The sequence below is a fragment of the Grammomys surdaster genome, unplaced genomic scaffold, assembly GCF_004785775.1.
Source record: "Grammomys surdaster isolate TR1022 unplaced genomic scaffold, NIH_TR_1.0 139, whole genome shotgun sequence".
NCBI lineage: Eukaryota > Metazoa > Chordata > Mammalia > Rodentia > Muridae > Grammomys > Grammomys surdaster.
This window is the reverse complement of record NW_021604597.1, coordinates 15,633,874-15,660,863: the sequence shown is the minus strand read 5'-3', so window position 1 is coordinate 15,660,863 and position 26,990 is coordinate 15,633,874. Positions and strand designations below refer to the sequence as shown.

The 26,990-nt window shown below is 37.4% G+C and overlaps 1 protein-coding gene across 1 annotated transcript in view; it reads right to left on the bottom strand.

The window, feature by feature from the left end:
• Positions 1-26,990, bottom strand: part of Rsrc1 (arginine and serine rich coiled-coil 1) — a 326,375-nt gene that overhangs the window by 134,212 nt on the left and 165,173 nt on the right. The window contains exon 6 of the mRNA XM_028763545.1: positions 8,029-8,080. Coding sequence (XP_028619378.1) covers positions 8,029-8,080 — 52 coding nt within the window. The remainder of the gene's footprint in view (positions 1-8,028; positions 8,081-26,990) is intronic.

Below are 26,990 nucleotides of genomic sequence, written 5' to 3'. Positions count from 1 at the left end.
CTAAATCCTCTGTTTACACTGGGGATTAGTGGAGTAGATTTGGAGTTGCACACTGAACAGTCCATGGTCAAGGGAACCTGCTCCCTGTCAGCCCCAGGGCATAAGGACAAAGCCTGGTCCTGGTAGGAAGTGACCCATAAACATATTCCTACCCAGGATTTATACAAAGCCAGGCTGTCTCATAGAAACTCCATATGACCATTAGCTGGCCTGCAAGGCCTGCCAGGAGGCCTAATTACAGGTCTACAGAGCCCAATAACAAAAGCTGAAGGGCTTTAGCCTAGGGATGATCTGCTTTATACTGACTTGATAGAGTCCATATAGAGAACCCCAAAGAAAGAGGTTTAGCTTTAAAATTCTCCCCAGAGATTGAGCATTGTACTCAGTCTATAAGGCCCACATGCAACATACTTCAGTTAGGCTTAAGCATACCACCCTCTCGAAATTAACATTCAACTACTGTCTGCTTAACATCTGCTCAAACACGGCAAGTTGCTCTGATATTGTTAGACTCTCACTGATAGCCTTCTTCTAAGTACGATTAGAGATAAGTAACAGCTCTTCCAATATAATAATGCGATAAATGCTAAAATAAATAACATACCTCTCAAAAATAAGTTACTTAATGATTTAATTTAGAAAACAATAGGTTTATCTTTTTGGAGTACCACAAAGACAAACATCAGATCCACTGTTAGAAACAAACTTAACATTGTCATTTTGATTTTACATTAAAGCTATTCAATTTTATGTAGAACTCTGAAGCTGGCAAAAACAATACTTGATGAAAAAGTTTTGACAAATGTCTAAGTAAAGTAAACTATTTGATGTTTCACTTAAGGCAATGTTTTATTATTATTATTATTATTGGTAACATCTAGCAGTTCAAGCCTAAGGAAGACATGTGACTCAGCTTCACTTTTGTAACTTCATAAAGTCACTCAGGTAATATAACAGAGAACAGCTGTTGAATTTCCCAGCTAAGATTTCTATGACGTTCGGTTATATATAGGTTAGGAATGATAAAGTCTTCATTAAAATAATTTATTTTGGTTTCCTAACATCTCTGAAAGTTCACATTGTTATTTTCACTTTATGAACGAACAATGGGCATTCAGCAGGCATTAGCAATGTTGCTATAGGTTTTTCTGCAGCTAAAAGCAGCACCTCAGCCTCCTAGCTACAGATCTAAACACTACGTTACAATGCTTTGCACGCCAAATTGCTGACATTTACTGGAACAGTGTGGACCAGATTACAGTATTTTATAGGTATTAACCTAAATTCCGTAACAAGTAAAGACTATAAAGTAGAATGACTTGCCCAAGTGCAAGTTATGCTAGTGATTGAACTACCTAAAATCTAGACTACTAGAATACCCTCAAAGAGACAACACAGAGGGGAAAAAAAATCTAAAAACCATTGATAGGAAGTCTGAGTGAACTTTTTTTGTCATTTGTTCTACATGGGAATAGGGGAGTGTCCTAACATAAAACCTTTGTCAAAACAAATCATCCTATTTCAGGGTCATCACCTCTGGAGCAAGTTTCTCTGTTGGCTTTAAAATGGTAATGCAGAGTAGTGGCATTTTATGGTCCCAGAAGTAATAACTTATCAATTGTCTTTATTTGTAATTCTTGGAATCACAAGCATTTAATGATAGACTGAAGTGAAGTGATGGAACCCCTAAGCTCACACGTCTTTGTGAAGGGAAGGACCAGGACTGGGTTCAGAGCACCTAATGCAAACTGAGGAGTGCAGCTCTCAATTAATATGCTGTAGAGGAAGGCAGGCCTTTATGGTATATTGCTAAGCAAAACTTATGGTGTGGATTATAATGTGGCTACATATGCAACTAATCTGAGTTTAACATTTAACCAATTTCCATATCAGGAAGGGTCACTGATTTGTATGCACCAGATTTAGGACAGGAAACTAATGATTGTAACATTAATCTAGGCTTTCCAAAGTTATACAATTAGGTAACTATGAATGTTCCATATAGTTAAGGAAAAACAGCTTTTTCACAAGTTGAACTTTAAATTCTTCTGCATTATCAAGCAAAACCACTTCAGAATCTAAGGCAAATCTGAAGCTAGAACTTAAGTTAAATGTACAGTAAATCTAAGAAAATAAAATATGTCTTTGGTAACATTCTCTGTTACTCTTATTTCTGATCAACAATGCTCAAGCACTGAAACTCTAGGTAGTAAACGCTGAAAAATCAGAAATCATTACATTTGCTTCCTAATTCTGATACTATTCAGATATGCAAGTTTTTATACTTGTGAAATGGAGTTGATTACCTCACTATGTCCTGAGAACTCATGGGATAAAGGATTTATGAAAGTACTAAACTACAGATACAATTCAAAGTGTCATAGACATTATTTAGATGATGAAGTACTATTACAAATAGATTCTACGGTAAGTTGCTTTACCAAACATGAAATAAAGGAAATTTCTACTTTTCTTCATGACATTGGAAATATAATTTAAGATCCATGTACCAATAATTACAGTACAAGTAAAGCTGTTAACTGAACTGCTTACAGTGGTAATGCCAGTACCCAGGAGGCTGAGGGAAGAGGGCCATGGTTATGTAAAAAGACCTTTAAATGGGGGCAGGATCAGGTGTGGGAGGAGATGGAGGAGATGGACAGAGGATCAGGAAATTCAACAGAGGTGTGTAGCAGTGGGGGATAGGGAACTGGGGGTAGCCAATAGAAAGTCCCAGATGCCAGGGAAGCAAGCTGGCAAGAGGCTCCCAGGAAACAATGGGCATGACATTAGCTGAAATATCTAACAAAGGGGAGAGAGAACCTGTAGAGACTGTATCCAGAACTTAGGCATGGTTCCCGGTTGAGGGATAGGGCCACCCACCCTTCTCAAAATTTTAACCCAGAATTGCTCCTGTCTAAAGGAAATACAGGGACAAAGAGTGGAGCAGAGAACGAAGGAAAGGCCATACAGAGGACTGCCCTAGCTGGGGATCCATCCCATACGCAGCCACCAAACCCAGTCACTATTGCTGATGCCAAGAAGTGTTTGCTGATAAGAGCCTGATATGTATGTCTCTTGAAAGCTCTGTCAGTGCCTTACCTATACAGATGCAGATACTTGCAGTCAACAATTGGACTGAGCACAGGGATCCCAACAGAAGAGCTAGGGGAAGGACTCAAGGAGCTGAAGGGGTTTGCAACCCTATAGGAAGAACAACAATGTCAAACAACCAGACCCCCAGAGCTTCCAGGGACTAAACGACCAACCAAAGAATACATGTGGAGGGACCCATGGCCCCAGCTACATGGAGGGGAGGCCCTTGGTCCTGTGAAGCCTCAATGCTCCAACGCAGGGGAATTCTAGTGAGGTGTAAGTGGGTGGGTGGAGGAGCACCCACATAGAAGCAGGGGGGAGGGGGTATGGAGTAGGGGGTTTTCAGAGGGGACACTGGGGAGGAGGATAACATTTGAAATGTAACTAAATAAAATAACCAATAAAAAAATAAGAAAGGAAATTAAAGAGGCATAGAAGCCAATTATATTCCTCCTCATACTGGGGGAAATCAATTGTCTTTTGGAGAATTCTTTAGGCTCATGAAAATACTTAGTATAAAATGAGTTGGGTTTTTTTGTGGCGAGGAGGGTTGTGAAACTAACAGATAATACCAGAATGGTGCTATCAAATCAAATAGTAGAAGCAAGAGTGACAGAAACAAGTGCTCAAGTAAAACTCATCTTCCTTCATCCTGTTTTGATAACAGGACTGCTTTATAATTTTCTATAATAGATTAACTTAAAGTTTATATTTATAAAGTCATATATCATAGTCATCTCAAAAATTTTAGAATATCACAAAATTTATTCATCAGTTACAATCAGTATTTGAGTATTACTGAAACTTTTAAATTTACTCCTTAGGTGAGCAAACAAAGTGACAGGTAATTCATGCATACATATCATTGTACTTTGCCTGCAATCATTCCCCACCCCCATTCTCTCCCCATTCTCTCACATGGCTCCCCAGTCTCCCCATGGCTGGTTCCTGTCCCTTAGACAGCTTTCACCATTATTCTTTCATTCTTTCCAACCTCCTCATGATCACCTTCTAGTTTTGTGATCTACACACACATACAAATATATATATATGCAAATACACACATATGTAATTTATGTTCTGTATAGAATATGGTATTTTATTGAATCTGTTTATTTCTCTTAATATTCCTAGTTTCACCCATTTTCTTGCAAATGTCATTTTATTTTTTCTAGCTGATTAAAATTCCTCTATCTATCTATCTATCTATCTATCTATCTATCTATCTATCTGTCATCTATCTTCTTTGTTCATCTGATGGACATCTAGGCTGGGACCATTTCTGACTATCAAGAATTATGCAGTAATGAATACAAAAATAAAAGCCTGTCTGTGGTACTCATTTGAAGTCCTTCTGGTGTATAGCCTGGGTCATATGTATGTCTAGTCCTAGGTTCTTGAGTAACTTCTATTCTAATTTCCACACATATAACTATACAAAGGTTTAAATTTTCAGATGATTAGTTTCTTCACACATGACTTATCTATGAGAGATTAATAGTTGCAATTTTATTATGGTGCTATGATAGAGAAAAAAATAACCTACTAGGGAGGAAATAGGAGAAAACAAAACAAAACAAAACAAAACATGAGCACAAAGTTCCAAGATGAACAGAACACAGGCAATGCAAGGAATAATTATAGTTTATGGCTATGAATTTTAAGAAGTGAATCTTTTAGAATCTGTTGGTCTTTTGGGCACATACCCAAACAACTCTATGTTGTACCACAGAGACACCTGTCCAATTACGTTCATTGCTGCTTTATTCATAACAGCCAAAAGTTTCAAATAGCGTAGATATGCATCAATGATGAATGGATCATGAAAAACTGTAGTACATTTACAAAAGGGAATATTACTTGGCTATTAAAAGAAACAAAATAAATAAACTTTAAAGGTATTTGGATGGAGCTACAAAAAAAAAGTCATGAGTAAGATATTTCAGACATAAATATGTGGCTGTCAAGTCTTCAGATATAAATATGTGGATGTCAAGTCTTCCATAAGCATGCACACTCCATGTAGCCACATAGGTTAGGTAAAGAGTAAGGGGGATTAGGGAGGAGAGAAGGATTCCAGTGGAGGGGGAGGAGAGACTGGAATAGGAGGATTAAATGGAGAGAGAAAGAGAAGAGAGTGCACACGCTCACAAAGAAGGGGGTAAGGGAGGAACAGGGGGTAGTAACAGCCAAAAATAAGGGTCATTTGAGGGATAATAAAGAAACCTACTACAGTGAAAGCTCTTTGAAATATATACATATATGAAATAAATATAAATGGAATCCCCTGCTACCGATCTGTTCCCATCAAGTCAATCTTCTAGTGCTAGAAATGAGTTACATCTAATTGAGTTGTTGGTCAAAGGGGCCCTCATGGAAACCCTCAATCAGGTGACTGCCAAGACTAATGGTTGCTCTACACAAACTGATGGGAGGCCCTGTTGTTGAAGAGAACATCCACACATCTCACTGAACACAGAGAAGTGGTGTTGGTGTCTAACTTGAGCTTTCACCCCTACCAACTAGTGTTCATGGTGCTGAAAGAAAGGAGTAAGATAAATACCACCCAGCCACAAACTCTTTGATCAATGGTAACCTGTCTGTAAGATACATTGGTACAATAGTGCCTCGAAGTTTTTTGGAGTAACAAATGAATATCTGACTGGATTTAAGGCCAACTCTATGAGATAGAACTTAAGTCTGGCACTGCTAAGGTAGCTAAAAACCTGACTAGGTAGGCCATTGGAGAAAAAAAAATACTTGTCTGCTAAATATAGCAATAAAATCACTCCTAAGGACATTCTATAGATCAGCATCTTGCTCAGCCATCATCAGAGAAACTTCCTTCTACAGGAGATGGGAAGTAATACAGAAACCAACAGCTAGAGAATCTGAATGAATTTATATACATATGAATGAGATCTTCACTAAACCCTCTTCTCATGCAAAGATCTTAAGAGCAGGTGGAAATGGAAGATACCAAAGAAACAAGGCTTTCAGATACAATTGAACTGTACATATGAACATACACAGATTATTGTAGCATGCAAAGGGCCTACAAAGATTTAAGCCAGATGGGATTCCAGCACTGAGAGGGGAAATGGACACAAGTGTCTATTCCCAAACCCAGAAGCTGTCTCCAAGTGTCATCTGTTTGCAAAGAAAAAATAGGTCTCTCCAAAGGAGTCCCACTGGTATACAAAGCCCAGGCCCCGTGTCCAGCAATAGATGGTCAACACAAAAGTAACTCAATGGGATTTTTGGAGGGTTGTTTCTGTTTTGTTTTATATGATAATAACTTGTTTGTTTTTTTTTAACCTTACCTTGGTATTTGCCTTATATATAATAATTTTGGATACTGTGGTACGTGTGAGCTTTTCATGTTTTATCTTTGTTTATTTTAAATTTAGTTTGCTAGTTTTTAAAAATTTGCTTGTATACTAGAAAGAAAGGGAAAAGGAGAGACAGAGAGAGAGAGAGGAGTGGGGTGGGGAGGGAATGAACCTGGATGGGGAGGATCCGAGACCATTAAAATAACGAACTAGGGGGTTCTTGGGTCGGAGGAAATGGGGAAAGGGGATCACATCTGAAATGGAAATAAAATATCCAATAAAAAAGACGAACTAATGATGTATTACAACATGGATATACTTCCAAAGTACCACATGACAAATATAAAAACCCACATGTACTATATGAATCTATATTTATATGGAGTCTCAGAGACAGGCAGATGGATGGTTGTCAGAAACAAGGAAGACGAGAAGAAATTACTCAGAGGTAGGAGGTTGTCTTAACTGGGCTCGTCTAAAGTTCTTCCAATCCCTTTCTTTGTTTGTATATTTATTGATAAATTTTACCTCTGGGATTCATTATGGGAACAAAAGAATTACGACAAGGTGCCTACTTATTCCAAACCATCCTGCTATCTACTTTTCCTGTGAGGCAATAAGGTATTTTAAAAGTAATACTGGGCATTTCTCAAAGAAATACAAAACATTACATCATTACATATCGATCGATTCATACTACTAGTATGAAAAAGAAGCCGCCTGAGAAAAAGTAGTAACGAAAAGTACCAATCGTATATATATATACACTACAGTCTCAAAGCCACATTTCTATAGTAATGCATAATAATAAATAGCTAACACAAAAGATCCTTGATTCAATGTGAACACAAGTGTTTTCTCAAAAATATAACTAACAATTAGTGGTCTACAATTATCTTTGAATCCTTAAAATTTGTCAAACTGGAATATATAAGCTCTTAGTAACCTTTTAAAAGGTTAATAATTTATATGTATTTCAGCAGTATACTAAGACTTAAATTATCAATATGGAAAAACACAGCATCGATTTTTAGACATATATGAAGAGGTGAATAAATGTCTTTGTGGAGCTGTTCCACTGGGAAATTAAGCATGGCATATTAAGACTAGATGGCAACAGAACACATAGTCCAATGAACTAGTTTATTCTAATTAGAGGAATTTTAAATAATACTGGCCTAATTTTCACCAAAATGATGAAAACCTGAATCAAATGTAACCTATAAAAATTTTAAGTAAAACAGGTCACAGTCTTAAATAAGAACAGCAAAATTATAAAACTTCCAGAGGAAAACGTCAGAAAAATCATGATCTAGAGTTAAAGAATTCTTACCATTTCACTGTAACTACAGAACATAAAAGATAAAAATCAACATGAATTTCTTAAGAATTAAACATTAAAACTAATACCTGTTTTATCTATAAACATGTAAAGAATGTCCTTTTAGAACCTCTATATGTCAGCTATAAATGGGTAGCATATACCCTAAAGATATAATCTAGATTTTATTAATATGTGAGAATTTATAAAAGTTTTTTGACTCATATGAAAACATGCAGACTAGACATAGTTTCATAAAAGTTAATTTTAAAAACTTACCAGCAGCTTCAAGGACCAATTGTAGTCTGGCTTTGGCCTGCTCAGCTGGAGGCTAAAAATCAACCACAAAAGATATTTACAGGTCAGTTTTAACAAATAGATTTTTAAATTAAAACACTATCAGGTACAAAAACTTAGAAAGCCTTATCACAATCACTATCACTATCCATCTAAATTCTGTCACAGTAATAGTTCACAACCTAATAGTCAAATTACCTATTAATTAATAAAATCAAAGAATGATGAAGCTCTTTGGTTACTACCTAACTGTATCATTAAGCAATAACACAAATTACTGTAAGCTTAATAATAAGGCACAAACCATGCATTTAAACAGATTCTCAAACTGTATTACTTCCTTGCATATAGAAACATTTAAATGACCTATCTGAATTTAAATATAGTAACAATTGAAGTCTTGTATGTCAAGGACAGGACCAGATGGTTTTAATGCAGAATTCTACCAGACCTTCAAGAAGTACTAATACAAATACAGCCCAAACTATTTCAAAAAATGGAAACAGTAGGAACCATATTTAATTCATTCTACAAAGCCACAGTTACTCTGATAACTAAACCACACAAAGACCCAACAAAGAAAGATAATTCCAGACCAATTTTGCTTATTAATATTGATGCAAAAATATGCAATAAAATTATCACACACCAAATCCAAGAATACATCAAAACCATCATTTTCCACAATCAAGTAGGCTTCATCACAGGGATGCAGGGATGGTTCAATATATGATAATCCATCAACATAATCCACTAAATAAACAAACTCAAAGATTATCATGATTATCTCATTAGATACTGAAAAAGTCTTTGACTAAATACAACACTCCTTCATGTTAAAAGTCTTGGAGAGATCTGTAGTTGATGGCATATACCTAAACATAGTGAAAAAGAATATACAGCAATCAACAGCTAACATCAAACTAAATGGAGAGAAACTAGAAGCAATCCCACTAAAATCAGGGATAATACAAGGCTACCCAGTCTCTCCCTATTCAATATAGTACTTGAAGTTCTAGCTAGAGCAATTAGACAAAAACAGGAGATCAAGGGGATTCAAAATGGTAAGGAAGAAGCCAAAGTATCACTGTTTACAGATGATATAATAATATACATAAACCTCAAAATTCCACCAGAGAACTCCTACAGCCGATAAACAGCTTCAGCAAAGTGTCTGAATACAAAATGATCTCAAATAAATTAGTATGTTCCTTTATACAAGTGATAGACAGGCTGGGAAAGAAATTAGGGAAACAAACCATTCAAAACAACCACGAGCAATGTAAAATATCTTGGTGTAACTCTAACCAAGCAAGTCAAAGATTTGTATGGTATGAACTTCAGATCCCTGAAGAAGGAAATTGATGACGACCTGAGAAGATTTTGAAATATCTCCCATGCTCATGGATTCAACATAGTGAATATGGCCATCTTATCAAAAGCAATCTATAGATTCAATGTAATCTTTATCAAAATTCCAACACAATTTTCAGACATTGAAAGAGTAGTTCTCAATTTCATATAGAAAAACAAAATTACCCAGGATAGCCAAAACAATTTCCAACAATAAAAGAACTTCTGGGGGAATCATCATCCCAGATTTATCACTATTGTTGTACTACACAGCAATAGTGATATTAATACAGAGACAGACAGGTTTATCAATGGAATATAATTGAAGATCCAGAAATAAACCTACATACTTATGGATACATGATCTTTAACAAAGAAGCCAAAAACATACAGTGAAAAAAAGAAAGAAAGCACCTTCAATAAATGGTGCTGGTCTCACTGGCAATCTGAATGTAGAAGAATGAAAATAGATCCATATTTATTGCCTTGACAAAGCTGATGTCTGAGTGGATCAAGGACCTCAACATAAAACCAGATACACTCAATCTAACTGAAGAGAAAGTGGCAAAGAGCCTCAAACTCATTGGCCTGGGGAAAATTTCCTGAACAGAACACCATAGCTCAGGCACTAAGATCAACAACTGAAAAGTGGGATCTCATGAAACTGATAAGCTTCTACAAGGCAAAGGACACTGTCAATAGGGGGAAAAAAAGCAACATACAGATTGGGAAATGACCTTCACTAATCCTACATCTGACAGAGGGCTAATATCCAGAATGTATAAAGACCTCAAGACGTTAACTTCTAAAAATCCAAATAATTCAATCACAAAATGGGGTATAGAGCTAAACAGAGAATTCTCAACAGAGGAATATTGAATGGCCAAGAAGCACTTAAAGAAATGTTCAATATGCTTAGACATTAGGTAAATGAAAATCAAAACAACCTTGAGATTCAATCTCACACCAATCAGAATGGCTAAGATCAAAAATTTAAGTGACAGCACACGCTGAGGAGGATGTGGAGAAAGAGGAACACTCCTCTATTGCTGGTGGTATGGCAAACTGGTACAACCACATTGGAAATCATCTGGTGGTTACTCAGAAACTTGGAAATTGTTCTACTGAAGACTCAGCTATACCACTCCTGGGCATACACTGAAAGATGCTCCACCATGCCACAAGGACATGTGTTCCACTATGTTCATAGAAGCCTTATTTATAATAGCCAGAAGCTGGAAAGAACCCAGAGGTCCCTCAGCTGAAGAATGCATACAGAAAATACTATTCCACTATTAAAGACAAGGACATTATGAATTTTGCAGGCAAATTGATGGAACTAGAAAACATCATCTCGAGTGAGGTAACCAAAATTCAAAAAGACATGCATGGTATGTACTCACTGATAAGTGGCTATTAGCCCAAAAATACAGAATACCCAGGATACAACCCACAGATTGTAAGAAGTTTAGCAGGAAGGAAAGCCCAAGTGAGGATGTTTCAATCCCACTTAGAAAGGGGAACAAAATAATCATGAAAGGCAGAGGGACTGGGTGATTTAGGTTGGAGATGGGAGGGGGAAGGGAAAAGGAAGGCAGGATCAGGTATGGGGCAAGAGAGGAGAGAAGCCCAGAGGGCTGGGAGAATGAAGGAAATATGCAGCTTCTGTGGGTAGGACCCTCTAGAGAGTCCAAGAGACGTCCCTGGGATGTGAGGGACTCCCGGGAGTCAATGGGGATGACCTTAGCCAAAATGTCCAACAGTTTGGCAAGGGAACCTAGAGATCATTTCCAGTAGATAGACAAGGCCATAAGTGGAGGAACAGGATTACCAACCAGCAGTAAAATTTTCTGACTCAGAATTGTTCCTGTCTAAATGGAGCAGAGACTGAAGGAAAGGCTGTCCAATGAGCATCCCAACTTGGGATCTATCCCATGGGGCAACAAACCCTGACACTATTACTGATGCCATGTTGTTCTTACAGACAGGAACCTAGCATGGCTGCCCTCTGAGAGGCCCTACCAGCAGCTGACTGAGACAGATGTAGATACTTATAGCCAACTATTAGACTGAGGTTGGGAACTCCTATGGAAGAGTTAGGGGAAGGACTGAAGGAGTTGAAGAGAATAGCAACCCCACAGGAAGACCAACAGTGTCAACTAACCTGGATCCCTAGGAGCTCCCAGAGACTAGGCCACCAACAAAAGAGTATATGTGGGCATGTCAGAAGCCCCCCTGCACATGCATAGCAGAAGACTGCCCTGTCTGGTCTCAGGTGGAGAAGATGCACCTAATCCTGTAGGACTTGAGGTACCAGGAAAGGGAGGCATGGGGTACTCTCTCAGAAGCAAAGGGGAGGGAGAATGGGATGAAGAACTGTGGGAGGGGGGGAACCAGAAAAGGGGAGTCTGGAATGTAAATAAATAAAATAATTTCAAAAAACAGAGAAAAATTAATTTGGAAAAACAATACTTGTTAACTGAATCCAAAGAACACATCCAAAAGATGACCCACTATGATCAAGTAGACCTCATCCAAGAGATGTGGGGATGACTTGGTATGCAAAAATTAATAAATGTAGCCTACCATATAAAAAAATCAGATACTGAAAAGGGCCCTTGACAAAATTCAACAACTCTTCATGATAAAAGTCCTGAAGAGGTTAGTGGTATACGGACATACCTCAGAATAATAAGGCAAGTCCATAGCCAACATCAACTTAATGAAGAAACTCAAAGTAATTCCACAAACATCAGGAACAAGACAAGGCTGCCCACTCCATACCTTGAAGTCTTTGCTGGAACAATAAAACAACTGAGATCAATGGGATACAAATAGGTAAGAAAGAAGTCAAAGTATTTTTATTTGTAGATGATATGTATATATAAGTGACCCTGAAAACTCTACCAAGGAACTCCGAAAGCTAATAAACACTTTCAGCAAAGTGGCTGGATACCAAATTAACTTGAAAAGAATCAGTAGCTCTCCTATATAGAAATGATAAACTGGCTGAGAAAGAATTTAAAGAAACAACATCTTTCACAACAGCCAGAAATAATAAAAGATATCTTGGTGTAACTCTAACCAAGCAAGTAAAAGACCTGTATGACAAGAACTTCAAATCTTTGAAGAAAGAAATTGAAGAAGATATCAGAAGACAAAAAGATCTCTCATGCTCATGGATCTGTAGGGCTAACATAGTAAAAATGGCCATCATATGAAAAGCAGCCTACGTATTTTAATGTAATCTCCATCAAAATTTCAACACATTTCTTCACAGATCTTGAAAGGACAATTCTCAACTTCATATAGAAAAAAAATATCTAGTATAGCTGCTAATAACAATCCTGAACCAAAAAAAAGATATTATGGAGGTCTCATCATTTTCAGTTTCAAGTTGTACTACAGAACTAGAGTAACAAAAGTCACATGGTATTGGAATAAAAACATACACATTGATTGAGAAAATATAACTGAAGACTCAGACGTAAATTCACATATATATGAACACCTGATTTTTGATTAAGGATGTCAGAAATACACACTGGAAAAAGGCAGTATTTTCAACAAAAGTTGCTGGTCAAACTGGATGCTTGCATGTGGAAGAATGCAAATATCTTGCACCCTGGACAAAACTCAACTCCAATGGCTCAGAAACTACAACATAAAGCCGGATACACTAAATCTGATAGAGAAAGTGGGGAATAACCTTGAACTCAATACCAAAGGAGATTTCCTGAAGGAAACACTGACAGCATAGATTCTAAGAACAACAATTATAAACAGGATGTCATGCAACTGAAAACCTCTGTAAGGCTAAGGACACTGTCAATAAAACAAAAAGGTAGCCTATACAATGGGAAAAGATTTTAAAAAATACATAACAAAAAAACCCTCAAAACTAGACATCAACAAGCCAAATTATCCAATTTAAAAGTGAGGTACAGATCTGACAAAGAAGTCTCAATAGAAAATCTCAAATGGCTCAGAAACACTTAAAACAATGTTCAACATCCTTAGCCATCAGGGAAATACAAATCAAAACTACTTTGAGATTCCATTTTACACCTGTCAGGATGGCTAAGAACAACAAAACAAGTGATAGCTCGTGCTGAGGAGGATGTGGAGCAAGGCAAACACTCTTCCACTGCTGGTGGGAGAGCAACCTTGTACAGCTACTATGGACATCAATATAGTGGTTTCTCTGAAAATTGGCACTTAATCTACATAAGACCCAGATATACTGCTTTTGGTCATATAACCAAAGGACACTCTATCCTACCACAATGACACTTGCTCAACTCTGTTCCTAGCAGCTTTATTCATAATAGCCAGAAACTGGAAACGACCTAGATGTCTCTCAAAGAAAATGTAGTTCATTTATATACTCAAGTTAAATTGAGTTACACAACTTAACTCAGCTGTCAAAAAAAAATGACATCATGAAATCTGTAGGCAATGGATGAAGAAACTAGAACAAAACATCCCAAGTAAGGTAACCCAGACTCAGAAAGATAAATATGGTATGTATTCACTTAATGTGGGCATTAGTCATATAAATAAATGATAACCAACCTACAATCCGAAGACCTAGAAAGCTTAGGTATAGAGGAAGGGACGTGGGAAAACATGGATCTCCTGGGGAGGGGAAAATAGAATAGATTTTAAGGTGGACTGGGGGCAGGTAAGGACAGGAATGGAATGATAAATTTGGGAGAGTAAGAGAGATAGGTTTGTTGGCAGAAATGTGGGGAAAGACAGATGGAAATGAGGGGCATTTAAGGGATGATATGGGAACCTCATGAAATAGAAACTTCCTCAAATATATAAAGGTGATCCTAAATGATATCTCTTAATAGTGGAGTATATGATGTCCCAACTGGCCATCTCTTGTCACCAATTGAGACTTCCAGTAGCAGGACTGGGTTACATTAAATTGAGTTGTTGACCAAATAAGTTCCATGGAAATCACCAACAACCTAGGCTGTTTCCAAGAAAATGGGTTGCTCTCAGAAAGCTGACACGTAGAACTCATTATTATTGAATATGGAGAAGTTGAGCTGGTACCTACATGGAGCCTTTATTTCTATATTCTAGTGTCTTTGGTGCTGGAAGATACTCTGTAGGCCACCAAAAGAAAAACATAAACCGCAGCCAAGACACAAATTGACTTACAATCTGTCCTCCGTGTAAGATATGCTAAAACAATGGTGGCACAGAACTTGTGGGAGCAGCTAACCAATGTCAGATTTGATTGGTGGTCTACTCCATAAGATGGAACCCATACCAAATACTGCTTGGGTGATCAAGAACCAGAGATTAGATAACCCAGAGACCTGGGGGGGGGGGGACCAAACACCCATGGTCAAAAAAAAGTATTCATAAAAAGACTCCTAATGAAATTCAGCTATACATATAGATCAGTGCTTTCATTACTCAGTCATCATCAGAGATGCTTCATTCTGCAGCAGATGGAACAAATGCAGAGATCCACAATCCAACATTACACAGAGAGAATCATTTGAACACACAGTTCTAAATAGGAGGTCTCCATCAAATCCCTCTCCTCAGAGCTCAGGGAAGCCCATGGAAAAGAAGGTTGAAAGAGTATAAGAGCCACGAGAGATGGGAGAGAACCTAAGAACAAGGCCCTCCAAATCAGTTATGCAAAGGTCCCATAAACTCACAGAGACTGAAGCAGCAAGCATAGGGCCTACACAGGTCAGCACCTGGTTCTCTGCTTTCAGGTTAGCACTTTTATTGGACTTCTGAGTATGTGAATGAGGGGGTCTCTGATTTCTGAGCCAGCTTTTACCTTCTATTTGGTTTCCTTGTCCAATCTCAACTGATGGCTTTGGCTAATTCTTACTATATTTATCTTGTGTGGAACTTTTTTGCAGATGTTTCCCCTGGGATTGGGCTTCACAACTCTGAATTTTGTTAATTTTGAGGGTGTTGTTTTGTTTTGTGTATTTGTTTGTTTTATAATGGTCTCTGTCTCTTGCAAGGAGAAGTTTTTTTTTTTTTTGATGAGTGGTAAGGATCATTCTTATAAGAAAAATAAATACTTAGAATATAGTTTGGAATTGTGTAGTTACTAAAGTATTGGTTCAAGATTCTCTCAGATCTATAACTTCACTAGCACTGTGCAGCTGGCTAGGTTTCCAGTACCATAATTTCCTTCTTATTGATAATTTCCCTCTTATGTCAAATTAGAAGTTGCTGGGTTACTGTCAATGTATGAGTGCCATTCCTGCACCCTTATGGCTATTGCATCATGCTGGTTTGATGTGGTTTGTCGGTATCATGCTGGGAGAACTGTAGGTTGCTTCTCTCTTTTAGAAGCTTCTTTTTGAGATGGGGGGGGGTCCCTTTATGATATTTAGGACTCCTTGTAGTTTGTAGGTTGAAGTGGTCTTCATGCCTTAGCTTCTCTAGTAGATCTCTAGTAGATGGGATAGCTGTCTAACAACACGCCTAACCGTTGGCTTTTAGGACCTGAGGTTGTATGATTTTAAAAATAATTTTCAGATAGTTATAAAGATCACATAGATTAAAAATGACTCCTCTGAATAGTTCAGAACTGTATCCTAAGCACTCAAAGCAGCTCTTGGAATACATAGACACTTAATAAACAATTTATTGAATAAATGTTCTTTTCACTGCAAAAATAATGAAATCAACTAAAGTTAAATGTTATCTATATAGTATATCTAACACCTAGACACAAAATTCTTACATTCCTTAAGTGGTAAGTTCCTAGCTTATAAGCGTGAATTAGTTGTGCCTAAGATCCTAGCTCACTCTATCTCTAGTGTCTTTCCAAACTCCTACTAGTCAGTCAGTATGTCATTTAGAGGATCGATCCCTCCCTCCCTCCCTCCCTCCCTCTCCCTCCCTCCCTCTCCCTCCTTCTCCCTCTGTGTGTGTGTGTGTGTGTGTGTGTGTGTGTGAGAGAGAGAGAGAGAGAGAGAGAGAGAGACAGACAGACAGACAGACAGACAGACAGACAGACAGAATGAACATGGGTGTGAGGAGACCAGAAGTCAACTTCAGATATCTTTCTATATTGCTCTCCACTTTGGGTTTTTTTTTTTTTCGACAGTTATATTGATTTAAAATATGTGAGTGTGGTTGTAAAAATGACATGGTGCCTGTTTGGAAAGCAGAGGACAATTTGTAGAAGTTGGTTCTCTTTCTACCACGTGGTTCTTAGGGATTTAATTCACATCATCTAGATTGGCAGAAAAGGGACTTTAACAACTGAACCTTCACCTAAGTTTTTTTTTTTTTTTTTTAGCACATCTCTTACTGAATCAGTGTGGCCACAAAGCCTCTAGGATCCTTCTAACCTTGCCCTCATTCTCCAAAACTGAGGTTCTAGGTGTATGGCACCAAGTCAAGCTTTTGACATGGGTGTTAGAGATCTGAACTCACGTTCTCAGATGATTTCATGAGGTAAGTTGAATTCTCTGAAACAGCAATACTGACTCCTGAATGACAGTATCATGGCAACTTAGAGAAATCATAAGGTTTTTGTTCTTTTCAAGTAAGAGAAAGCAATCTTAATTTTAAAAAACAATGCCGTTTTAGTTAAGTTTTTAGACAGTGTTAATCTTCTTGAGAAAATGGTAGTCATTTAAAACTATAAACTTATAGCACATGATATCATAGATCAGAGGTAGAAAGGATATCATAAATATGGTATTCAGATCATTTTGTTTGGCCAATCAGTTCATATTATAGACAAATATTTCCTTCAAAAGGCAAGGAGTCACTTCTCTTTTCCTGCTTGAAGAAGAAAGGGGTCTCAATCATGAGGGGAAAAAACTAAGGTGGATATACACAGTGAAAATTAGAAATACAACTTATAAAATAATTTAAAAATCTAAACTTGTTAATAAAAATAATTATGCAACAAAACTGACTGAATAGGGAGAAATGAGGCAAACGTTTGTAATGGATAAGGTAGAGAATACTACCCTGATTAAAATTGATGGGTATAATTTTATAATTTATGCTCCTTGAGGGATTTGATCCATTCAATATTCCTTCATCAGCTCATATTATAAAAGTAGCTTACGCATTCTTGCTTAACTTTGAAGAAACCTGATGTTAGACTGAAAGGAAACCCAGAAATGCAAGGGAAGTCATCTCTCAGGGAAGATGAAGTCAAAGTAAGTAAACAGTACGTAATGCATCCTCATCCTGATGCATTAGTTGTCAAATTTGTATTAACCAAATTCTGAATATGAATTGATCGCTCCCAGTTTTCACTGATCCAGATTTCAAGCCTTTACCACCTTCTATCTCAGACCTTAATAATTACCCATACATACTGAGCAAAGAGAAAGGTCAAAGTAGATAATTGGGGTACAAAGCAGCCTTAACAGACTGTTATATTAAGGGAGGCAGGCCAATGAGATTCCTTCCTCAAGTTCTTGCTTCTATACATTACATATACTGAGTAATATATAGACTCAAGCAGGAAGAGTATCACCTCACATGGGACACAAGGAACGAATGCCTTCTATCTCTAGCAGCATCTATGTTTCACAGAAAATACTTTAAAAAGAACAGTAATGACATTTTTTAGTGCTGTTTACATAATGAACATGCATTTGATGCATGCTCATAGACAGGTTTGGTACCATGCATTCTCTCCAACTGTCAATGTTTACTTTTACTGTATCCAAACTGCTGCTATGGGGAACAATGGCCCTGGACCTTCTGCTGGTACTTTTATCTAAAATATCTGGGGAGTTATAAAGTTAAAATTGACAGATAAGGATTTTAAAAATTGTCCTTAACTTTTTAAGTATTACTTTTAGTTAAAACTTATGATATTACTAATTTGATGTGTAATTTTTATAAAGATTAAAAAAAATAGTATTTGACTCAATAAAATGAGAAAAAAATGACCTTCTTTTCTATTTGTGCCACTATTTGCTCTGTTTGCACCCAGACCATGTTAAACCTTGATATAGCACTCAATACATGAGTAAGGGATTTACAAAAAATGGGATAGAAAACCACTGGTAGGAGAATAGAGTATGTAGACAGGGCAGTACCATTAAAGCCTGAGCTATAACAACAATCCTCTGCTCTATACATTTAAACTAGGAGTAAGCTATCTTAGCATACAGCTGCCTTCAGTGGCATCAGCTGTGAGCATAAAGGTACAGGCTGTCTCTGTCTAAGATTATCGTGAGCTGAGCACCATGATGCATACCAGTGACCTCTACACACAGGAGGTTGAGGCAAGAGGAGCATGAGGTCCAAACCACTTCAGTCTACCCAGTGATAATCTATTTTAAAACAAAAACAAACACAAAATAAAACAAATAACAAAAGATAATATTTTTTTTAAAAAGCATTTTTGGTTGTACTGATGTGACCAGATCACTGAAAGAATGGTCTAGTAACTAAACTATGCTTGTAGTCAAAACAGAATTTAAGTGATAATATACATTTTATAATTAAAATCTAATTACAGATTTCAGTTGGGCAGCATATGAAACATAAAAGTGAGCAAAAATATATCTAGTAAGTTAAACATTGGACATTCAACATATGTAAAGCAATATCTTGTTCATTAAGCTTGTTAAATCATTTCCATTAATTACAACACTTCATTTATTTTGTAATATGGCTTTAGTATGAAAACTCAGGTGTTGAAGTTTGTTTGAAAGATGATTTAGATACCACTCCTGGGCATATACCCAAAAGAAGTTTCAACATACAACAGGGACACATGCTCCACCATGTTCATAGCAGCCTTATTTATAATAGCCAGAAGTTGGAAAGAACCCAGATGCCCTTCAACAGAAGAATGGATGCAGAAAATGTGGTACATTTATACAATGGAGTACTACTCAGCTATTAAAAACAATCAGTTCACAAAATTCCTAGGCAAATGGATGGAGCTGGAAAATATCATCTTGAGTGAGATGACCCAATCTCAAAGGAACATACATGGTATGCACTCACTGATAAGTGGATACTAGCCCAAAAGCTCACAATTTCTAAGAATCTTCATATAGACCACATAAAACTCACATAGAAGAAGGAAGACCAAAGTATGAATGCGTTGGTCCTTTTTAGAAGGAGCATCAAAAGTTTCAACCAGAACTCCCAAAGTCTAAACCACCAACCAGAAAGCACAAAGGGAGGGACTCACGCACCTGTATAGGGAATTGAGGGTGACCTTGTTAGACTCCAGTGAAAGTGGAGGGCCAAGGTCCCCAAAAGTTTGGATCCCCTACTGTGTTGGAATTCAAGAGCAGGGAGATGGGACTGGGAGGATGTTTGGAGCACACCATCACAAAAATTAGGAGGAAGGGGTAGGGGATAAGGGGTTTGGGGGGAGAATGAGAAAGGAGACAACATTGAAAGGTAAATACGTATAATACCCAATAAAAACCCCACACAGATAAAGGATTTTAAAAAAAGGGAGTCTATTTATTTTAAATTAATTTCAAAAGTTTCTAGGAGATACAAATTGGCTAAGATACTATTTTAAGCTCTCCACAAAAGAATTTAAATCTCTGTTCAATATTCTCAAGAGAGAGGTAAACCCTAACTTCCTCAACAGTTAATTGACAAAAGAGAGGTAATCTCACAAAAAGTAGAAAAAGCTATTTCTAATCGATATATCGTATAGTCTGATTAATTGTCAGTGGAGCTATAAAAGTCTTTTGACAAAAGATTATTAATATAGATTTATATATGCTTAAATAAGGCCTTCATGACTCTCTGAGTGTGGAAGGAGCAACTGTTGGCATTTCTGCCCTGATTTTACAAGAACTCTGAAAAATTGGCTTTAAAAACAAAAGAGGGGGAACGGTACCCCCTCAGAAGGAGTCCCCCTGAAATACTCTCCATCATGCCTTGTTCACTTTTCTCTCTCTAAAGCTGAAAGCTCATGGCAAATCTCTTGCTGACCATGTTGGTGACCTCGGGCACCACCAAGACCAACAAAACTTTGCCACAGATATGGGGAAGGACCCTCATACCCATAAAGGGAATGCCCCAGTCCCAGTTCCCTTATGGAGCCGAGGACTGATATGCCTGCCCAATACCACAGAAGGCACAGCTAACCGGCTACCACAAATATTAATGAAAAAAATAGATACCCTCACAAAGCCAGGCCCAATCATAAATACGATGAATAACAATTTACATCCAGGGAAGAGAAATCTCCCTGAGAATCCCCTTCTTTTTTCTTTCCAGGTAAAATTGAATCACCTGTGATGCCTGCTATTAGAAGTTCTAACCCAGATGGACCAGAAGCCAGGAGCCTCGCCCTTACCCTCACCCCCTACCTTTTCCCACCTGCACAAGGTCCCCTGAAGCTGGGCAACTGCAAGATCCTGCTTGGCAACTGCAGATAGACTCAAAGCAGTGTACCATATCATCTGAAGAATAGCAGGGAGACCATAACTCAAGCAGTGTACCATATCTTCTGAAGAATAGCAGGTTGCAGTCCTCCTCGCCCCCACGAATAACCAGGACCCGCCGGTCGGGTCAAGTGGCACCCAGACGTGGGGCTCGAGGCACGGACCCATCCGGACGGACCCTCATTGAGAGGATGTGCACACGACATCAAGATTGAGCAAGACAGAGATCATCGCCCGTGACCTGTCGTCCATGGAACCAGGTTGATGCTGCCATCAAGAAGGCAGTTGAAGTTCATTACCATCAGCTGAAAATTGCAGAGGATCCAGAAGTGACTCCACAGGAGACTGACACAGCTGTCAGCTCCCCTGCCTCCCCCTACGGTCGACCCCTAGACTTCCACGCCCTCCAGAAGGGTTCCTGGTATGCCTGGCTTTGCCCTCATTTCTCTCGCTAGAGAGCTTGGCCTCTTGATCACCACAACAAAAATTGGCTTTTTCCTAAACCAAGGCCACCCTTGATATGGCCGCTAACATTGGGGAGCCTTCCTTTATGACAATATTACACCCCAAACTGACAAATGGTTGGTAACTTGGACATTTACAAGAGACTAGGATGGCTGTGAGTTAGCCCAATGACGGGATTATTGTAGGTCCACTTCCCAGGGGCCCACCCAATGCAGCCGAAAAGGAGTGCGTGGTGCTGGGAGTGGGTGCAGCCTACATGGCCTAAGACAGGGCTCTCACCCTCCTTTCACCCACATCAGAGTCCCTTGACGTTGCCCATCGTCGACAGCCTAAAGCCTTCGACCATCGATGTGACTCGTCTCACATCAGTGTTTTGGGGTTGTGAACTTGTCTAAGACCCCCCATAATTAGACAACCAAATTCAAAACTCACATAGTTGGGATTGAACATAAGACGCCTTCTCTAACTAAACAGAGAAGGGGGAGATGCCAGAAGCCAGGACCCTCGCCCTTACCCTCAACCCCTACCTTTCCCCACCTGCACAATGTCCTCTGAAGCTTGGCAACTGCAAGATCCTGCTTAGCAACTGCAGATAGACTCAAAGCAGAGTACCATGTCTTCTTAAGAATAGCAGGGAGACCATAACTCAAGCAGTGTACCATATCTTCTGAAGAACTGCAGGTAGATCATAATTCAAGGCAGTGTACCATATAGACCATGACATGTTTCAAGGCACAGGCCAAGAAGATTTTGTACTTTTCCACCACCTGGACCCTCTTACCCCCTCCCCTTGTAAAACATGCTATAAAAAAGCATTTCATGTTAAAAAAAAAAAGAAATTAAAAAAAAAAAAGAAAGATGATTTAGTATACTAAAAACACAGGCTCCTGAGTGAGTGAGTTTTAACAGTGTGGGTTGACATCCATTATTTGCTGGATGTTGAAGATGTCTTTTAGTCTTTCTGTATTTCAATTTCATTATCAATTAAACCATAAATATAAAAGTACTGAAGCTTCTTCAATAATTTTGTAATTGGGATTCCCCAAAATTAAAAGTTTGAGCTTTGCTGCCATCATTCCTGAGTTTTATGACCGAATTTTTCTTCATCCTTCTTGAGGAGTGTATTGTTGCAAGACTTTATTGTGAGTGCCTCACAGAGTTTAATGTGTATGTGCACCATTAACTATGGAAGCCATTTTAAGTGCTAAGTATATAAAGTAAGAGTTGTACATGCTACTTACGGTTATGAGTACTAGAATTACATTATTATTACTATGGTTTTACTACAGAAATTTATATTTAGTTTCATAGATACACATTATGAAATAGAGTAAAATTCTACAACATAACAGGATAATAATATTTATTCTTCCATATAGAACGTTAACACTATAACTAAAATATTAGACACCCACTTTGAAAAATTGTATCTCTATCATGTCACATATCCTAAGCTATGTAGGTTTTAGTTAAAACAGAAAACAAACTATTTCAAAAGTTTGTAAGAACAGTGACAAACTGGAAAAGCTTACTGATAGTTGGGTGGCATACCCTCATTTAATATAGTTCTTATTTACAAAACACTATAATAAGTATTCATGTGCATGGATTGCTAAGACTAACAGTAGCCAAATCAATGTGGGTTTATTTTCATTTGGCTAAATTTATCCACTAAACATGCCTTATTTAACAGTTAAAGATATTGCTTAAGAAAGAACACTCTTAATGAAAGAATTTAATATATAAGTGAATTCTTTTTTTTAGGTAAGGGCTAAATGTTTTATTTTGGCCATTGCAAGTTAGAACTGGACAAGGATTAAAGGCATATGGTAAATATAGCAGAAGCAACCTGGTTGGCAGCCTATTTGAATCTCCAAATCAGTGTTTTCTTTTTTTTTCTGTTTTTCCCTTGGAAATTTTCTTACTGTAATACAATTTTCTCATACATATCAGAATTACATTTCATACTTAACTGTGGATTTTCATTAAAAGTAAATTGTTTATGGTTTAGAATTTTTTCTGTGTAGCTTTTATGAATTCTACAAAACTTTAAAATTATTTAAAAATGAAATGTTATCTTAATCACAATATTCATTACATCTAAAGAAGAATAAGAATAAATGTTTAGTCCCACTTTCTATAAAACAATAATAATCATCCTAATTTCTTTAGGAATAAAGTAGGATATAAACAAATCCAAAGTCCAAAGTATGCATTTCCTGTTACTATGTCAGCAGCAGCATCCTTTACAGCGTTACTAGAATTAAATTCCTTAATTAGTTTTTTTTTGTCAAGCATATGTTAGCATTTTGTGCAAACTGATAATAAAGTTTTTGTCTGTGTGCCTCCCCAAAACATTCCAATACACTGTTTCCTTTCTAGATCTAACAGTTGATACAATTTGGATAATAGCCAATAGATGGCACTGTTCCCACTAGGTAACTAAGATCTTATAAAGGACTTACTAGATACACACATTATTAAGACCAACTATCTGCTCAAATCACTGAATTTGATTTTTTTTCTTATAATGAGGAACACATACTCCAAATATAATTAACACATTTGTATTTACTACTTGCAGAATAAGACAAATCAAACTAAGGCAAGGCATTTAGTTATTTACAAAAACATATGAATGGCTATGAGACACTAGGGATATAAAAGGGATACTATCTTCTTGTTTCTGATAATTACAGTCAAATCATAAGTAGAATTATCAATGTAAGTATTTACAGAGACACAGAGGATCATCCTCAGAGGGAAATGGATCTGGGAAAGTGTAAAGGGGATGATAGCTCAACTGCCCAGAAAGGAGTGGGAAATGAACTAGTAAGGACAAAACGAAGACAACACTAGTACAGCTTGGGACTCATGACTCAGCATGGGATGATGTAAACTTGGTAGTAGGGGTAGGGTCTACAGCACTAAAGGGGTCAGGTATCTTTACAAAATTTGGCTTTCCTTTTTATGACTGAGATCCAATAAAGGTGTGACAGAGGAGTAATGTGAACAAATTTACATTTTGCAAAAGTCACTTCAGGGGCTGTGCATCCGAGTTTCAATATGGTAAGACTGGGGGCGGGACTCTAGCTACTCCGTATAGTCAGTGCCATACGAGCAACATGAAAGAAAGATTTCCCATAGCAGTGGCAAAGGAGGAGGTCTGAGAAAACCAAGGTAAACTGAAGCTGTACCTTGGACGCTGTGTCTTTAGACAGAATGTTCCTTTGTGATTAAACATTCTTGAAGGTGCAGATACATTCTTCCTGATGTATCAGGGAATAAATCACCAGCATACTTTCCCTATTGCCAGACATGCACAGTAATGAAGTGTCTGAATCTTCAAAAGATTCCAACTTCATTATGCCATTTGTATTGCGATTTTTAAGGTCCTGCCTTCAGTGAATTTTTCTACAGCAAAGGTTCTTAAGAATGGGTCGTGGCCACTTTAGGTATATCAGATATCCTACATATCAGATGGTTAGATTATGACTCACAACAGTGGCAAAACTACACGTATCAAATAGCAATGAAGGAATTTTATGGTGGGGGTCAGTACAACCTGAGGAAATATTAAAGAGCTGCAGCATTAGGAAGGTTGAGAACCACTGGTCTAGAGGCACATAGGAAGAAATACCACAAAAGTGAGTTAGTCTATAACGTGAGAGGTGGAAAAAGAGTCACCTTACCCCATGAATATGCTATCCACTCCGTGTATTCATAAAAAATATCTTTAAAATCCACGGTGCAGAACCCAATGTGCTGCTCCCTCCTTCATGTATCCCAATCCAGTCTCTCCTTAGAGTGCACATTTTGCTTTTCATTGCTAACTAACCTTCTACTTAGACTAAGAATTTCAGCTAACATCAATGTTTTCTTTCAGGAATCAAGAGAAACCTTCACTCAGGAACAATCTTTGTGAGCATGAATTTAAATGGATTAAGAATTAAAGTAGGGATCCAATACCAAGGCTATTCTTAGTAGTACAAAAAATAAACAACAAAGCTTTAACAAGAGCAGAGGCAGCCAAGGGTGGACAGGAAGATATAGTTTTGATAAATCCTAGGGGGATAACAGGTTCTTAAGTAGACACTACAGAGGAACAATGAAAAATCAAGAGTTACGGTTAAAACAATGTATTTTCTTAGCTCCTTCCAGAATAACCCTAGGATATTTTTACTTTAACTATGCCTGTATCAGTGTACCTTGTTGCATTGGTCTTATCGACTTTATAGTTTTGTAACAACCTGTACTGTTTTTATCTTTAAAATACATTCATAAGAATGAGCCCCAATGCCAGGCAGTGGTGGCGCACGCCTTTAATCCCAGCACTTGGGAGGCAGAGGCAGGCGGATTTTTGAGTTCGAGGCCAGCCTGGTCTACAGAGTGAGTTCCTGGACAGCCAGGGCTACACAGAGAAACCCTGTCTGGAAAAACCAAAAAAAAAAAAAAAAAAAGAATGAGCACCAATGTCTTCAATGTCTGTTGCTTCTATTTATTAGATTACACTGCATGAACAGGGTCATCCCTCCTAGTGAAGTTTACTCCGCCACTTTCACCTAACTGATAGGGGCTGATGTTAACGGATACCTGTAGAGTAGTATGTACAGTGGGATAGTATGTACAGTGTGCTTGACTGTATACTTTCCATTAGAGCAAATATCATCTTAGGCCACATTTAGTAATATCCACAAGAGATCCTTCCTATTCATTAAGTACTCTAAGTATGTTATGTTTCAGTGATAGCTGGCTGTCTCACATGTCAAATTAGAAGCTACTCTCCAATATTATGAGGCCCTTCTGCTCATGTCAGCTCTCTCCAACACATACTCTATAAAGGAAACAAAGGTACTTTCTCACCTTCTGATTCTTACCTGGGTTTTTATTTTCCTTAATAAATATTTACTTCCTTCACTGTGTTTAGTATTTGCTCTTAAGCCTATGTTAAAATGTACTTTAAAGAACTTTATAATTTAATGTGTTGTAAAGAAAAATCTTAACCCTCACATATTTAATTTTTAAACATTACTGATATATGAGTGACTCATAATGTGCATATTAGAAGTATAAAATGTGATAAATATATGCATATACTATGAAATCATTTCTACAATAAAATTAACATTCCATCACATTACTTTTTGTATCTTTTATGAATATGTATTTGCTAAGAATATTAATGATCTACTTTCAGCAATGTTCACCAGATATGCAGTAGAGCATAATAATCACAACCACAGGAATCGAGAAACTGTTTAACCAACTAAGGAACAAAATATATCTCTACTCTTGCAGTAGGTGCACGGGTGTGCAGGAATTCATGTCTGTAATTTAGAACTCGTATTCAGGTTAACCTTTAATTTTTTTTATGACAATTTACCTGAAATGTCAAGGAAAAATATCTGAATATTGAGGGAAAACTGAATAGACTGCAGAAAATAAAAATACTTATTTTAATAATCCTATACTTCAAAACTGGTTTTAAAATTAAACAACACTTCTACTTGAGATATATCTGCACTTAAATAAACTGTATGGAACTTAAAAAAAATGACCCAGTTATTTTAAAAAGAAATTATAAAATGTAATTTGTTCTGTACATGTAGAATAATACAGAAAGAATACAAATTGAAACAAGCCTTAAAAAGAATTTATAGATTAATTAAGATTCATACTAATAAAATGATGTCCCAAGTGGTAATATGTTTAGAGAGGCTTTGTGGT